The 17,608-nt window shown below is 47.0% G+C and overlaps 1 protein-coding gene across 1 annotated transcript; it reads left to right on the plus strand.

Moving 5' to 3' along the window:
- The first annotated feature begins 1,611 nt into the window (after positions 1-1,611).
- LOC147485662 (plant cysteine oxidase 2-like) lies at positions 1,612-16,852 on the plus strand. Its single transcript, XM_086572973.1, has 5 exons — positions 1,612-2,127; positions 15,495-15,616; positions 15,859-16,015; positions 16,126-16,329; positions 16,560-16,852. The coding sequence occupies exons 1-5, from the start codon at positions 1,905-1,907 to the stop codon at positions 16,715-16,717; spliced, it is 864 nt and encodes a 287-aa protein (XP_086429099.1). The 5' UTR covers positions 1,612-1,904; the 3' UTR covers positions 16,718-16,852.
- The last annotated feature ends 756 nt before the right edge of the window (positions 16,853-17,608 follow it).

The following is a 17,608-nucleotide window of genomic DNA, read 5'->3' on the forward strand; positions in this document are numbered from 1 at the left end:
AATCGACGTGAGCACTTACAGTGAAAGGTGCAGACGCTGTTGGATGTCATCCTAGAAAGCTTTAGGTGTGATGCGGTAGGACCGTAGGTGTGAGCCTAGAGCAGTAGAGCCTAGGCGATTTAACCAGTTGAGCCTTTGACTGGATATGTTAAGTAGAAAATTTTGATGAGCGTAGCTTTGAAATCTATTATGACGATGGCGGTGGTTTCCACAGGTGTGTTGCGCATGCATAAATGCATTGAAACCGTTATCCAAGAATTGTATTTACACGCAGCGCACCACATTAGATGTTCCATGCTCTGGATGAACGTCATGTCTATTAAATCAGAAGTCCACCATGCTTTACAACGTGGCAAGGCAATGAAGCAAACCCTGAGCTGAACGCGTGTGTCCACGTGAAGTCCTAAGGAGAATATAATATTTAGTTTCATCTAATGTCCAAAATGTCCCTTAGCGGTTTAGATATTTGACTTTTTAGTGGATTTGGAAGTGGATTGCACAACTGATTTATGCGAGGACACGTGTATCTTGTTGTAATAAGGGCATCTCCAAATGGGGTGGGGTGGGGGGTGGGGTAGGGTAAAGTTACACCTCCACGTAGGTGCCATTAGAATTTTAGAATTTTAATTGCATACTATTGTGTAGTCTATAAATATCCACGCCACTCTATACTCTCTAATAGAAAAGTGTAAAAAAAATTGGATTTTAAACTCGAATGTCACTTAAAGTGAAGTCCGAAATTTTGTTTGTTTGGACGTTGGTTAAACCGTCGCCCGAGCTATTTATCAACTGATAGCAATTTCTCATCTCCTCTATCAACTAATACTATATTATCTACAGTATACCACTCTCATTGAAAAAAGTTTTTTGACATTTAGAATGTAAATTTTATACTCTATACAGTTTACATTCTCCATTAGAAATGTTATAATACCAAATCATGATTGATTTATAAGCTTCAACTCCCTTCTAGAATGTGTCTCAACGACTTACAGCACGCACACGAGCTTGCTGTAATGTGAATAAATGGACATTGTGTAACAAAGTGATAATACTTGCTGTCAGAAGTCACCCCATATTTTTGTCAAGAAATTTAAAAGCTATGGTTGAATGGTTGAGTAACTTTTTAGATCTTAGTATATTATATGCAACGGTTAGAAGTTAGAACCTAGAATCTTTTGAAATGAAATACAATTTATAGTGGCGCATTGGGCGTTGGCAAGTCAATTGTAGAATTACAGGATCAATGTGCAATTTAGTTCTGATCACAATTGACGGATGTTTGTGATCCTTAATCATTGGAACCGTTTCCAAAGTCCATAACACCAATTTAGGACTAAAACCACAATATAATCAGATAAGGTCTACGTATTGGTATTAGTCTTTTTAGTGTTCACATCATTTTAATAGTAGATTAGCTCTTATCAAGAACAGAAAAACCAGTGGTTTCCTCAGACGTTCCATTCAAGAAAAGAAAAGTGACATAGATGGATCACTCAGAAAATGAGACATCAATCTTAACAAACTGAATTTAAAAGGGTACTAAAGTACATTAACAAAGTAAATGACACCTGGACACAACACAAAACTGGGTAGTTTTCTGTTAATATTGGGGGCGGGAGAGAAAACTGGTTTCACTTTTTCAAAAATTCCACAAAACACCTCTTTTTTTCCTCCCATCTCCTCTTCATTACGTCTCTGGTTTCTAACATCACTGCCCCTGGTTTTCTTCTTCAACTTTGACTATATATTATCTTAGCCACAATGCACTGTTTTCCATCAAAAACACATATCTATCTCAACTGCTTCTAAATACAGAAAAGTTTGAGTGCAGATCTGTTGGACCATATATAGAAGAAAATTCTAGTACTGGGAGCTGGGCTTGTGCAATACTGCAATATTATATGACAATAATTGAGGCTAGTTTGGTTGGGAAGAGTAGAGAAAAGAATGGGCATGCTGTGAATAAGATCATTAAGAAAAAAAAATGCAGAGGAAGGAGGAAGATTGAAGTGCCGAAAGTATCGGTGTCGTTGCAGGAGCTGTTTTTAACTTGTAAAGATGTGTTTAAAGGACCTGGAACTGTTCCTATTCCTCAAGACGTTCAGAAACTTCAACACATTCTTGGTAAAACTTCATTCTTTTCAGTGCAATATCTTTGGGTCCATTACTATTGTTTTGCTTTTTTATGATCTTTGAGTGTAAGAAAGTTATGGAATGCAACTTATTGGGTGTTTTGGAATCTGGTCGTAGTACAGTACTAATGTTAGATCATAGCAACTTGGACTTTAATTATGCTCTCTGTAAAGGTGTGGTGTGTTATTCCTCTACAAACAGTCTCTGGGGACTGATATGAATAAATGGGTGAGACCGAAGTTCGGCTTTTTTAAGCTGCCTCGATTATCTTGCTCACGGAAATTTGGGCTCGAGTAGAATCAGTCTGGCGTAGTTCATAGAAGTGGTATTTATAGAGATTGGTGTATCCTCACCCTCCACGTGTAGAGGATATCACTGGCGTGGGGTGTGGATCATGGGAGCATGTGAGAAATATCTACATGGAGTCTCTTTGTGATGATGAGGGTGGCGGTCGAGCAAGTAGCTTGCGGCCGTGATCGATGGCCGATAGTCGGGATTAGTGCAAAGTACTCCGTCGGTCATGATTGCTTATGGATAGGGAGTATGTGTCCTTTGCGATGTAGTTCGTGTGATGATGCGATCGTCTGTCTTGTGGTGCGTTGTTGGCTCGTGGATGCGACGATATCGCAATTCGGTGCCTTTAGTTCCACTATGCTAAAGCGTCTTTGTATAGAGAATATCACTCCCCACGGCCCCCTCTTAGTAGGTTGTGAAAAGGCGACTGGCGAGAGAGAAACGGTGGCACGGCGTACTATGTGATAGTTGGGGATCGCGACCCACGATCGGTGTAGAAACGACTAGTGCTAACGCGTAAGTTGGTTAGTGTGATCGTGTGGCGTGTGCGTACGTGTCGAGGATCTGGCGATTCGCGACAAAAGGAGCGTGGCGCCCGTTTTTCGGGATGTGAAAAGACAAGACAGTTACTTGGAAGTCGTGGGGGCTAGGGCTACGGTGTAATCATAACGCCTTGGAAATTGGAGGGGCGGTTGTTCAAAAATCCTACTTGCTTCCTGAGACTTCATTTGGCTGCTTCGTCTGGTAAAGAGAACTTCATTAGCGCATCAATATTCAGGTTAGTGCTCTGCCATTTTTCGAACCCGTTTCCCTTGTTAGGTGTTAAGCTTCTGTGCTAGAGTGGTTAGGGTACTCTGTGAGATACTTTTGGCTAGGTTTGTTAAGTTTAGAGGAGAAGAATGTCGGATTCTGATGACACTCGTTCAGACGAAGTGCGTGAAGTTTCCCTTGGTTGGGAAGAGGAGGAGGAGACCGAGGAATCGGTTGGTGCTTTGGGTGAGGAAGATAGGGGATGAAGGCGTGAGTGAAGAAGGCGATGCTCGATGCATACGTGGTTCTTGGCGTTAGCGCTTCGGGGCCGGTGAGAGAATTAACCCGGCGATCTGCGCCTAGGTCTGTGGATAAAACGCCTTGAGGCGTTTCCATATCGAGGAAAAGATATGGTATAACCGTAGGAGGTGCGGAGATCCACGAAGCGACCCGGCGTCTTTGGTCTTTAGTGATAGGTGCGTCCCACCGCACCGGGGGTGATCGTCTCGTGAGGGCGGTGAGGGGCATATGGCGATACCGCACCGAAGTTGGTTTGTCAATTTTTTGGCAAAGCGCAATGCGGTTCGTAGGTAACACGGCGGTTGTTAAAGGTGTTCGACTGTTGAACGCCGGGTGAATACCGGATCGAAGTTGGCGATATTATCGAGCACTTTGTCTTGAAGCGATCTAGGGCATTTAATTTTAGCTTGCAAACCCGAGCTACTCGTCGCCGTTTACGGATGGGTGAGATAACGAGTCTTGGGATAAAAAACCGTTCTGTTAGTCGGTAACTCTAAATGCGGCGGGTTCGGTGTAGACGAGGAAAAGCGTGTGATTTCACGGGTGGGTACCGATGCGCTTTCTTAGGTTTTTATTTGATATCGATTGATTTTGTCTTGATCGAACATTTGTTGTTTTGTCGTTTGTGCGGATACCGACACACTGCATGACGAACCGAAAGCGGTGTCGAGAGATTATTTCGGTGACTTCGGACGACGAAAAAATTGCTAAGTTGCGGAGGTCGCCCGAGTTCTTTAAGGGCGTGGATCGTTCGGAAGAAAGCTTCGAGAAAACTAGGGCTCGTGGTAAGGGGCGTCAAAGTCGTGTTATGGAAGCGTGGAAGTGATTTGGTGACCCGGGAGGATAGAACCGGGGCGTCTTGGGGTGAAGCGACCCCCGAAGTCTTTGGGGCCTCCCGAGTGCAGGTCGGGCATGGGTCGGGGAGGATGCTCCGCCGGCGTTGAGGGCGTTCCTTCCGATGTTCGAGTACCGAGCCTGCTAAGGCTGCGAGGGTGGCCCCGGATCGCCTGAGGGGTGGTGAGGTGCGAATGGGAGGGGGGCGGCTCGCAACCGAGGTCGAGGCCGATGCGACGACGGCGTTCTAGGCGAGGGGGCGCCTCGGAGGTTGCCCGGAAGGTCATTCGACCGGGTGGTTGGAGATGCCTCGGGCAAGATGAAGGGAAGGTTGGCTCGAAGGCGGTAAGGGGCGATCGATCTTGGAAAGGAAATTTGGGGTATGACGATGTATGTGGAAAAATGGCGGGAAGAAAGCTATGTGAAGAGGTCGGGCTGCGGCTACAAGTCTGCACCCATAGCCCGCTTGCTTGTTGGAAGGGATGGCGCTTGATGGTGATAGGAAGGACCTTGACTCCAAGGAACTAGAGTCGAATCGAGAAAGCGGTGGATAAAGGCGATTTGCACGGTAAGTGGTAGTGTTATTACTTGCTTGTGCTATCCCTTATTGGCCTGCTGTTGCTTATCGTGTGTTTGTGGTACTATGTCTTGCGGCTGCTGCGGATGGTTTGCGAATTATCGAAATTGAAGACAAGCTGCCTTGTTTCTTTGAGATGGAGAAGTCGGAGGTTGAGTCCTTGAGGCTCGAGATCTCCGATCTCGGCGATATCTCAATCGGAGAAGGTGGAGATTTGGATCTGTTGAAGGCTTAATGGATTTCTCTGTCTACGGAAGGGCGTCGGTGTGAAGCGGAATTTGAATTTTGAGACATGAGTCGATGGTGAAGAAGAAAGGCATTCTGCGCTAATCGCTTCGGCCTGCGTTGTAAAAAGCTACCGCAATGGGGCTGAAGGCGCCCTATCTTGCCATCCGTCTTTGAAATAGAAGAAGCGGGGAGGAGGTATGGCGCGACTAGGAGGAGACCCGACTCGAGGACGCAATAGATCGGCAGTCGACTTCGCTCGAGGTCGGTCGTCTTTGGTTCTGCGGTCGTTCTTGCTCTATTTGGTGAAGTGGTTCGCGGATCAACCCTTCGTCGTTGGCTGATGCAGGTGGGGCGCTAAGCGGAAGCGATATTGGCGTCTCTGGTGATCGAAATTTGTTCCCAAGTCTTTGGGCGTCCCTACGGTTGAAGGCTTTGAAGATGTTGTTTGAAAGTTGAAGGTGCGGTTTTGCATTTTGTAAGCGGCCTCGGCCTAAAACAATAGGGCTGTTTTCGGGGTTACAGGCGGCTCGTCTTTTCTTTAATACGTGCTTATGATCTTGATGTTTTAAGCGGGCTGGATTTTTTTACGGGTAGACCAGCAGCTCTGCTTATCTGGCGACTGAATTTGGGTACGGGTGTGGTCTTCCGGGTTGCTAATTGTTTTATATTAATGCTATGTTGTTATCATTTTTTTCGCTCTTGCATATTGTATGTGTGTTTGATTTGTATGCCCCTTGGGTTGGTCGACTTGTGTCGATCTGAGCGGTTGTCGCGTGTAGGCGGGGGTAAGCGTCCTCTAGTAACTTCGGTATTGAATGCACGGCTGGGCGTCACTGTGAGCAATGGTCACTTCCATTTTGATCGTCGTGCCATGCGTGTCGCGGAAGATGAAACGATTTCGCGAAATATGAAATGATGGTTACCCGGTTGGATTGGCGTTTGGCGTCTCGATGCCTTAATGAGCTGCCTCGGGAAGAGCGTTTCTTTTGTATAAATAAAGCTGTTGGGGGGAGAGCGATGGCATTTGGATTTCATTCTTCTTTGTCTTCACTCCGAGCGCGTGTTTGCTTTTGGTGGTCATCTTACCGGTATGGTGGTTACGTCTCTCTTTTGATCATTGTAAAGGTGTTATCTCTTCCTCATTTGCCTCGATTTGCTCTTTGTGCTTTAGCCATTCATATGGCTCGTTATTTCGCTTTTGGTGTGGGAGAAGCGTGGCGAGAGAGCTCTCCTCTGGCTGATGGAGGAGATGGAATTTCATCCACATGTGCCACGGCGACCGTGGCAAGAGGAAAGCGTGTAACAACGGGTCAAAGCTAAAGCGGCCCGGAGTCGAGGCGAGCCAACTGGAGGTGTGGTGATCGAAGTAAGCCCCATCGAGAGGACGGCCTCCCCCGGGTTGCCCGAGCGGATGGGCGACACGGAGCAAAGGGAACCCGTCGTCGCTAGTGGGGAGTTCGCTCTCACGTTGGGGGCGATGGGGGGCGCCGGAGTTCTTCTTCGTCGGGAGGTCGGGGAAGAAGCGTCTTTGTAAAAGCGTCGATTGCGGCTTCCACTCTGCGCTATAGCGACCCGATCTTCCCGAGGGGCATCGTCTTTGGGCGGGGACAAAGCGGAGGTTGAGGGCGAAGATATGGACGCTCACAGGGACTATGGACATGGCGAATTTGTTTTGGTGAGTCTGTTGTTTGTTAATTTCTCGGTCGTTCTCTCGATTGATGTTCATTGTACTTTTCGTGCTACTGCGGTTTCTTCTTTGGTTATGATAAAATTTGAAGAGCGTTGTCTGGCTTCTACGCTCGCGATGTTGATGCCGGTGGGATGTCTGCGGCTGCTTTCGAGATGCTTGATAAGAAGGAGAATTTGGAAGCTATGTCGGCTAAGTGTCGTCTTTGCTGGCGGCGAAAATGAAAAACTTCTTTGCGTCTGTTGTTGACTTGCAAATGGAGATCCGCGGAGGTGACCGAGTCTGTGAAACAATGCGGAAGGGTTGCTCGTAAGGCTCGAAGCAGCGTATACCATTTGCTGTAGTGAGATGCGCCAAAGGCTGGGCGAAATATTGTCGGTGAAGAAGGCGGATGGTGCTTTCGAGAGGCGGTATCGTGTTGTTGCGCGAGCTTCGGATATGTTCCCTCGACCGGTGTTCACGAGGATAAACATGTGGTCGCACCCGTGATCTTTGATTTTGTTTATTGGTGAGGATCGCTTTTGATTTTAATGTTTTGATCGTGTGTTTTACATTGCCCTATGAGGGTTAAACATTAGAGCTGCATTTCGGGCTTGCGAAGCGATTCGCTTCTTTTGATTTTTGGCTGGTTTCCACTCAAAGTGGCGGTTCGGTCCCTTTGGTATTCGCGATTCGGTAGCCGACACGGATTTTACGGGTAGACCAGCCGGTCGGTGCTCTGGATCGGATTAATGCTGTATATGTTTTGGTTCTGAAATGTATTCTTGCTACATGTTGTGCTGCTATGATAATGTATGGGAATACGCTGTGTGAGCGTTTGATCGTTTAGGACGACAAGGGGGCTTTGCCCCTGTGAGTTCGTGGGCTATGGTGCTCACTGGGAGCGTTCTCGCTTAGTTGAGTCGAAAAAGTGGGATGCCCGCAGCTTAGGGAGACTCGGGGAGGCGATGAGCCTATGAGCTCTGAGGCGTCTGGCGTATGGCGTGTTTGCTTACTGAGGGCGTTACGCTCACGAGGCGTTCGCTTAGTTGATTGAAAAGTATATGCCCCTGACTTAGCGAGATTGAGGCGTTGAGCACTGTAAGCTCCGAGCGTCTGGCGTCTGGCGGCGTATGGAGCGTGTTTAGCAGGCGTTACGCGTTACGCTCGAGGCGTTCGCTTAGTTGATTCTAGAAAAGTATATGTCCCCTGACTTAGCGAGATTCGAGAGGGCGTTGAGCTGTAAGCTCTGAGGCGTCTGGCGTATGGCGTGTTTAGCCCCCGAGGGCGTTACGCTCTGAGGCGTTCGCTTAGTTGATCCTAGAAGTATAGGTCCTCAACTTAGCGAGACTTCGGAGGCGTTGAGCACTGTAAGCTCGAGGCGTCTGCGCGTATGGCGTGTTTAGAGGGCGTTACGCTCTGAGGCGTTCACCGCTTAGTTGATCCTAGAAGTATAGGTCCTCAACTTAGCGAGACTTCGGAGGGCGTTGAACTGTAAGCTCGAGGCGTCTGGCGATATATGGCGTGTTTAGCCCCCGAGGGCGTTACGCTCTGAAGCGTTCTCGCTTAGTTGATCCTAGAAGTATAGGTCCTCAACTTAGCGAGACTTCGGAGGGCGTTGAGCACTGTAAGCTCGAGGCGTCTGGCGTATATATGGCGTGTTTAGCCCCCGACGGCGTTACGCTCTGAGGCGTTCTCGCTTAGTTGATTGAAAAGTATATGCCTGACTTAGCGAGATTCGAGAGGCGATAGGCACTGTAAGCTCCGAGGCGTCTGGCGGCGTATGGCGTGTTTAGCCCCCGAGTTACGTGGGGGGCGTGGTTTGGAGATGTGAGTAGGTCCGCCCTTTATGATACCATCTTGACTTTCTTTCATTTGAACTTTGTTGTGCACAGGAGCGGGGAATTACAATCGTAATCAACTATTGGAAAAATTGCTTTAACAAGTATGTGTTCCATGGTCGTGGCGGCATCTTTCCTTCTTGGGTTTTAATCAATCTGGCGCCCGTTATAGCGACCGTTCCGCGATGTAAAGGGCCTTCCCATGTTGGTGCTAGCTTAGCATCATCTTGAGTTTTCTTCAACACGAGATCGCTGGTTGAAAAGATCGTGGATGTACTCGTTTGTTGTAAGATCTTTTGAGGACTGTTGGTGAAATTTGCTACTTTCGGACGGTACGCTAGGATCAGCGCCGTTCCTCGAGGAGGTCGATCTCGAGCTAGAAGGCGAGTTATTAAGGCTGTTTCGACAAGTTCGGATCGGGTTGTCGTGATTGTCATTTCGGTGGGGTATGGCTTACGTGCCATAGCATAGGGAGAATGGTGACTTCGCCCGGTGCTTGAAGTATTTGTAGTCGCGATGAGCCAGTATGTTCTCGGTGATTGGGCCGCGGCTTTTGTTCTTTTCAATTTTCTTTTCAAATTCTCGAATGGCCTTATTGCGGCCTCTGCTTGTCCATTGCTTTGAAAGCGTCTTGTGGTGTAGAGAATGCATGAGCGATCTTCCATTTGGCGAAACTCTTTTTGTTTTGCCCTTGGCGGGAGCCATTATCCATCACCGGTGTATGTGGTAGGCCAAACCCGGGTGATGAGATGAGTCAAATGAAATTTCGACATGTGATTCTTTGGCGATGCGCTTCGCGGAATTGCTTCAACCCACTTAGTGAAGTAGTGCGTGGCGGCTAGGACAAAGCGGAGCCGGTGCTCTTCGAGGGATGAATGGTCCCATAATGTCCATGCCCACATGTGGAGCGGCCAAGGACTCGCAATGTTAATCGGTTATTGATTGGTTGCATGATGTTGTGACCAAATGTTTGGCATTTGATACATTTGAGGACATACGGCTTTAGCATGGATCTGCATCTGAGGCGAAGTACCCTTGGGAGATCGCTTTGTGGGCTAGTGACCGACCCGGCATGGTTGCCGCATTCTCCTTCGTGAATTTCGGCAAAAATTAGGCGGCCTTGCTGCGGCGATACATCTCGGATGAGGTCCGCTGCGGTTTTCGGAATAACTTATCGTTCACCAAACAATAGCTACGTGCTTGGTGTGGAACCTTCTTGGCAGCGAATTAGTGCGCTCCTGCGGGGTGTGCGTCTTTGAATATCTTGTATAATAGGCTGCATCCATGGTGACTCGTCGATCTTGAGAGTGGGACCGGTCGCTAATTGTCAAGACTTGGTAAAGCAGTAAGTAGCAAGTCGATCGACTACGCCGATAATCGGTTGTCGAGGGACCGCGGTTCGATTAATGCGGGTAGCTAGATATGCCAAGCTATCTCTGGTGGCCGGTTTCGTCCGCGCAAAAAATGAATAATATCGGCGCTCGCTAAATGGCGGAAGCAAATTGTTAACAACTTTGAAGGTATTTAGAGAGGTTACCTTCCATTTGGTAGTGTACTCTTTTGCAACTGGCGAGCGACCGATTCGCGAGTCACTAAAGATTTGGATCTCCTTTACTCCAATTTGGATCAGCATCATTCCCATTATTAGTGCCATTACTTCTGCCGTTGTTTGGCGTTCGCGAAGTCTATCGAGCTGCCTTCTCTACCATAGCTCCCTCGGGGAGACTAGGGCGATTCCATACCCTTTGCCTCGGGGTTCTTTGGAACCATCGGCGTAGAGGGACGGTGCGTTTTGCGTGCTCCCTTTCTTGGGTCGCGACCTCTGTTTTGACCTCGATTAAGTCGATCAAGTTGGGAAATCTGCTAGGAAGTGCGCAGCGACGACCCTTCCGTGATATCGCGGCGGGCCGAAGTCCATATGGTGTTAAGCCGACTCTTACGCCCATATTGCCATCTGGTAGTCTTGTTGTCTTTGTGAAGAATCCTCTTCAAAGGGAGATCGCTTCGGCACTTTGATTGGATGAGCACGAAAATCTGGTCACGAATTTTCTTGCCGAGTATAACAAAGCAAGGACCGCTCTTTCTATATAAGAGTAGTTCTTCTACCATTTGGAGTGAGTGTCTTGCTTGTGAAGTAGATCGGCCTTTCGAATTGTGTTAGATCCTTGAGCGGGACCCGAGGCCCGATGGCGAAATCGGATACCGCCGGATAGAGCCCCGAGTTTCTCCGTCGGTTGGTTTAGCGAGGGCCGGGAGGTGTTGTGAGGTACTCTTTGAGGGTGGCGAATGCTTGGTGGCATTGATCGTTCCATGAGAATTGCTTTCGCGCTTTTTGAGTATTTGTAAGAATGGTCGGCGCAATGCGATGCTCACGGATATGAATCGGTTGAGTCGCGGTGACCATACGACAACTTTTGTATCTGTTTCTTTGTTTGAGGGTCGGGCATGTCGATGAGCGAAATTTAGTCTGGATTTGCTTCTATACCTCGTTCGCGAGACGATATCAGAAATTTTTCGGAGGGCGCTTCAAAAAGACAACTTCTGCGGGTTCGGTTTCATTCGGTTCGTCGTAGTCACGGAGAAGCGCTTGCTTTCGAGGTGGGTGAGGTGGTCGGCTGCTTTTTGCTTTTGACAACCATGTCGTCAATGTAGACCTCCATGGTATCCCCTAACATGTCTGGAACATGTTAGTTACTAACCATTGATAGATAGTCGCTCCAGCGTTCTTTAGTCGAATGGAGATGCGTTGTAACGATAAGTTCCTTGTTCGGTGATGAATGATGTCTTCTCGATCTTCTTGACTAGTGGTATCGATTGTACCGCTATCTGGCGTCCATGAATGATAGCGATTTCGTGCCCACAAGTCAGGTCGACTAGGCGGTCGATTCTTGGTAGGGGAAATTTGTCTTTTGGAGTTTCTTGATTGGCGTTGGTGAAGTCGGCGCACAAGCGGACCGGTGCCATTCTTTTTCGGAATTTGCCACTATGTTGGCGATCCATTCCAGGTAGTCGACCTTGCGGATGAAACCGACTTTTTGAGCTTATCTACCCGTCGTTGATTGCTTTTTGAAAGCGTAGTGACAATCGTCTAGGGCGTTGTCGGCGGGTTTGGCACCGGGGTTGGCGTTTAACCCGGTGGCATGCGACACTAGGGTCTATACGGGCACATCAATATCGACCAGCGCGAACACATCTTTATTCATGAATGAGAAAGTTTACAAGTTGAGCCTTAAGTGTGGGGTCTAGGTTGGCTCCCACATAAAGCGAGTTTAAATTCGTCTTGGTTAGGAGGTTCACTTTTGCTTGTCTTTGAGTGGCTCTGGCAGCTCGTAAAAACGGCGAAATTGATGCGGGGGCTCATCTTGGTGTGTTGGCAGCCGGTAGTCGAGGAGGCTGGGGCGTCGCGTGGTTCACGACAACGAAGTCGAGAAGTGATTTCTTTGTTGGCGTGACAACGAGGCTGGGGTAGTTCCACGACATTTGCTGGTTGGAGGGAGGTGGTGGTGGTAGCGACGAGGTCAGTGCTTGTTCGTGATCTTTGCCTTGATGGGGCGATCTCCGGGATTTGAACCGTCGATATGCCAAGTGCTTTGGTAGTGGTTGAGATCGGGTGGTGGTGAAAACTCTTCTTTGGAGCTCAGCGTCTTGTTTTGTTCTTGCTTAGCTCTCACCTCGACCACTAAATCCTTGGCCATAGTGTAGTTGGTAGGTTCGTTCTTGCGGAGATGGGAGGTTCCTCGCTCTTGGTTTGCGGCAATGATTTGGTTACAATGATGGGCTTCGGTGGTTGCTTGAAGTTCCATCATTCCACTGGTAGGGAAAGCGGATGACGATCACGGCGTGGATGGTGCGGCGCATCGATGTATCAACGTCGTCCTAGAATGGCGTTGTAGGGCGACTTGGTATCTAGGGCCGGTGGCGTGTTGAAGCGACTTTGTCTTCGGGATTTGAGGCCGGGAGGATGATGTCTCCTATTAGATTGACTCTGGAGCCGTTGAATCGAAAGAGGGTGCAATGGGGTCTATGAAGACCGACTTTGGTAAGTTCATCTCTGGATCGTGTGATAGAACAAAAATATCGCCACGAGCTACGGTCGATCAAAACTTCGCAGCGGTCCGATCAGCGATTTTGGCGTGGACCACGAGTGCATCGTTATCGCGGGGCGGACCTTGTTGAGGTCGACCTCGGAGAAGGTGATATCTCCGTTCTTCTTCACGAGCTGGCGGCATGGCTGCGGCTTGTGAAAATTGTATACTTCATGAAGGGCTCCGGTGGCGCCGGCTTTTCCGTGAACTTGAGGCGGAATCGTCTTGGAAGTGATCATGTGGATGGTTACATCGTGTGCTCGCGACGTCTTGACGGTGGTGGCGATCTGGATAAGCGTTAAGGGGGCGTCACCGGTTTGTGAGGCGTGTGAGACCTCGGGCGCTCCTTCTTGGTGGGGACTGCCCGAATCTTGCGGGCCATGAGTTTTGTGGCGAAGTCGCCGTCGGGGATGTTAGTGTCTTGTTTGATGTGCCCGGAACCGACCCAGTCTTGCAAGTAATGCTTGAGCCCCGCCAGACGTCGGTCTCATGGCAATTCTTGCGATGAAAAGCGCGAAGAAGAGGCTGATGAAGCGTCTGGCGTTTGTCGTAAAGGCGGTAGAATCGGCCGCACGCGATCTTTTCTAGTATGTGACTAGGAGATCACGGTGAGCCGCGGCGAATTCCGATCATTTCTTGGTTTGGATGCGGAGGGTTGCCCTTGTTGTGGTGGTCGTTTCCTAGATGATGATGCGACCGTAAACTTCTTCCTCTTACTGCTGCTGCTTCTTACGCTTCCCTTTTACGCTTTAACAAAGCCTCTTGCGGCTTGATGTATTTATCCACTTTCAGCGTTAAAATTTCGCCTGGCGATGTCGGGTTGGTCTTTTAAAAGCGACCTAGTGAGGCGGTGTTCGGGGGGGAAATGGCGATTTAATGAAAGCCAACTGCGGCAAATGATTCCTTGAGGCGCTTTCCATGTCAAACTCTGTTTTGAAGCGGCTTAAGAAGAAGTGCATAGGTTTCCTCCCCCGAGTGTGGTGGAAGAGTGAATTGAGATCACCCTTCTTGCGTCTGTTATGCGCGTCTTGGTTCGCGAGCAGTCGGGTGGTTTGTTGAAAACCGTATGGAGTCGGACTCGAGGGAGAAAAACCGGTCAGTGGGCCGTCCTTTTAGGAATTTGTTTGGAAAGAGTCTGCGTGGAGATGGTCGAAACTTCTGTATTTGTAGAAGCGAGGCTTTGAGCATATCGTGCTATATCTTTGCTTTGGCGGAATACGACCGTCATCTGATGGAAAGCGTGGTGGACAAAGTCCGGGGGGCGAGACCTTGTGAAGGACCCGGCGGCGAATGGAGTGGGCGATAGGTTTTCGGCATTTTACGCACTATTTGAGTGGAATCTTTCTTGACCGCATTCTTGTCGAGCCTTTGATTTAGCTTCGGTGATTTGTTGGTGGCGTTGATAGCGTCGTCGTCGGCGGTGCCAGCTAGTGGGCTTTGTGTATCTACTTGTGCACGTAAGGTGACGTTTTCTTGCCTGAGTTGTGCAATTTGTTCGTTCATGGTTCCTAGCTGGCCGGCCAAAGAGTTGAATTGAGCTTCGAGGCTTGCCATGCTTCGTGGGCTTGAGAATCTTTCTGGTTTGGTTTTGCTAATGATTAGTGTAAAGGTGGTTTGGCTTCTCAAGTAATCGAGACCACAGACGGCGCCAATGTAAAGGTGTGGTGTGTTATTCCTCTACAAACAGTCTCTGGGGACTGATATGAATAAATGGGTGAGACCGAGTTCGGCTTTTGGGCCGAGCGCCTCGTATCTTTGAAATTTTGGGCTCGAGTAGAATCAGTCTGGCGTAGTTCATAGGAATTGGTATTTATAGAGATTGGGGTGTATCCTCACCCTCCGCGTGTAGAGGATATCACTGGCGTGGGGTGTGGATCATGGGAGCATGTGAGAAATATCTACATAGGTCTGCTTTGTGATGATGAGGTGTGATCGAGCAAGTAGCTTGCGGCCGTGTCGATGGTGATAGTCGGGGATTAGTGCAAGTACTCCGTCAGTCATGATTGCTTATGGATAGGGAGTATGTGTCACTGCCTGATGTAGTTCGTGTGATGATGCGATCTGTCTTGTGGTGCGTTGTTGGCTCGTGGATGCGACCTGATATCACAGGTCGGTGCCTTAGTTCCACTATGCTAAGCGCGTGCTGCATAGAGAATATCACTCCCCTACACTCTCTTTAGCAGATTTGTTTCTTTTGTGCTTCCTCGATCTTGTTTCGTAAATCTACATCTGTGAGTTGTTTGAGAAAGTTTGAGAAAATGGAAGGTTTCTTGGTTCTATCATGGGACAAAATGAGCTTTTGTCCATTGCTTGTACTTTTTAAGAGCGTTTTGAGGTAGTGTACTACTATTTGTGACACTGTCTAAAAGGTAACGTTTGATTATTTTGTCTGTGATGGAACTTATGTGCTTCTATAGGAGGTGAATATGGGCTATTTAAGTCTAGATTCTCTCTTATTGAAGATTATGCAGTCTGCATTTACTTTTGGGAGTTGGCTGCTGGAACTTGGCTCCTATTGACATTTCCACGACAAGCTAGCCTTAATAACCCATGAATGTTTGGCTCACTTTTGAGAGAATACTAAATGCTTGTGTTTCTAGTCAAACTTCAACTAGTGTGAGCATTGGTGTACAGGGTGACCAAATGGACGCTCCTTTGCGGAGCACATGAAGTGATTTAGTCTGTGTTCACCACAGCAAAGGCCAGTGCGAGATACCTGTTTAGGTTTTGGTGAACTTGTTATTTTCTATTTTGTAATGTTTTTTCCTTTTCAACTACTGCAGACAACATGAAACCAGAAGATGTCGGTTTAAGCAGTGAGTTGCTTTTCTTCAAGCCCAAAAGTGCTGGCAAGGGCACTCCTGGTGTTACATACACTTCAATATATCAGTCCAAGAATTTTTCGGTGAGATTAGCAATGTAAACTGTTGATCAGTTGGCCATTTTTCCTTGTGCACATAATTAATTTGGACACACAGATTAGTTAACTAAAATACATTGACCACTCATACGTCCCATGTGTGTATATACCGCTTAGTAGTGGTTTCTCATTTTGACGTAAAATCCAACTGTTATACATATTCTAATGAAGCTTAATTTCCTGAATTTCCTTCCCTTTTTCCTTTTTCTAATCTTTTACTTTTGCAGCTATGTATTTTCTTCCTTCCCCCAACTGCTGTCATTCCACTCCATAACCACCCAGAGATGACAGTTTTCAACAAGCTGCTTCTAGGATCTATGCACATAAAATCCTATGACTGGGTTGATCCTGATCCATCTAATGTCCCAGAACTATCTTCTCAACGTGAGTAAAATATGGAGCCTCTTGATTTTAATGGCTAGCTACATTAATACTTCAAGTGATCTTTAAGTAGACAGTCCTGAGTGTGATCTAACTTGGATTACTTTTGACAGCGCGGTTAGCAAGGATGAAAACCGATAAAGTTTTTACAGCTCCATGCAACACATCAGTGCTTTACCCAACATCTGGAGGAAACATCCATTCTTTCACAGCTGTAACGGCGTGTGCGGTACTTGATGTGCTTGGACCCCCTTATTCCAAAGATGATGGCCGGGATTGCACATACTACAGAGACTTTCCCTACTCCAGTTGTTTAGGTGAGCATTATGAGCAGATTCTTCTTCTTTTTTTCTCGTGTTACCTATGTGCATTCAGACATTCAATCCCAGAATATGAACATGTTTAATTGTGGAGTTTTGATTTTAATTATTCACACACTAAATGAATTATATATTGACAAAATTATTTCGTTGAACTCTTAACCCCAGAATATACTAAAAATACTGATTGGGCTGTGCACTGATATACTGATTGAATATATGTGCAGATCGCGCTATTGTCAAAGCAGAAGATAATTTCAAGGATGCATGCTGCTATGGATGGTTGGAAGAGATTGAAGTGCCCAAGGACTTAAAAATGGACAGGATTCCATACTTAGGTCCACAGATCGAGAAACAAAGTTGTTCTTCACCCTATAGCAGTTGACCATTGTACTTATTCTCTGTTCCTTTTCTTTTGCTCTTTACATGTGAACCTCACATTTGCATTCAGCGTGTGATCATATATTTGTACCTTGCTACTTTTTTTTTCCTCCATCGAACAATATGTTGCCTGTCGAAAGGAAGAGTGTCCTATTGTCTTCGCCCCAACGTTATCACTTATCAATTACTAGGACTTTGTCGCGCAACTGTCATTATTGACCCAGGGCCGAAACCAACCGAAACCTGATAAGCCCATGCTAACCGATAAAAAATTCTGCTTGGCTCGTAACTTATGTCAACTAGCCTAGTTTCCACGTAGGTAGGGTCTCTCTCTTTTTTGGCCTTTTTCTAGGGCGGGGCCAACAAAAGATATAATAAAAAAACACAAGAAGACAAAAACAGAGCACAAAAAGTAGCTCAAATGGCTAGCCATAATACGTGTCACAAAATTATGCATGGTGTTAGAATCGATACATGGCTCATGTGGCTAGCTCTACCACGCCATTGACTACAACACATAGAAATTTTTAACGAAATCACACTTAAATGGCTTGGGATCATGGCGTGGCACTAAAAAGAAACTATCTCACGAGTGAATGAGCAGTATGCTAAGGGAAAAAAACTATCTCACGAGTGAATCACACCACTACCCATTTTCTCTTTTACAAAAAATAAGGAGTAAAATCCTATTTCTCTTATAGTAAGTTAGTAACACAAACTCTAAAAATAAAATCAAGTGGAACAAATATGAAATTTAAAAAATTCATCATTTTATGCTTGAGCAGTTAAGCTGTAAAAATTAGTAATTTTGAATACAAAATGCAAACAATCCAACCCCAACTCTTCTCACAAAATCCAACAACCCCACCCTTCTCATTGTCATTTTTGTTGCTGC

This window comes from Coptis chinensis, chromosome 7, assembly GCF_015680905.1.
Source record: "Coptis chinensis isolate HL-2020 chromosome 7, ASM1568090v1, whole genome shotgun sequence".
Lineage (NCBI taxonomy): Eukaryota > Viridiplantae > Streptophyta > Magnoliopsida > Ranunculales > Ranunculaceae > Coptis > Coptis chinensis.

Coding starts and splice junctions, on each gene's coding strand:
- LOC147485662 (XM_086572973.1), top strand. CDS start 1,905: ATGACAATAATTGAGGCTAGTTTGGTTGGGAAGAGTAGAGAAAAGAAT. Junction 2,128..15,494: donor GAAACTTCAACACATTCTTG/GTAAAACTTCAT, acceptor CAACTACTGCAG/ACAACATGAAACCAGAAGAT. Junction 15,617..15,858: donor ATCAGTCCAAGAATTTTTCG/GTGAGATTAGCA, acceptor TTACTTTTGCAG/CTATGTATTTTCTTCCTTCC.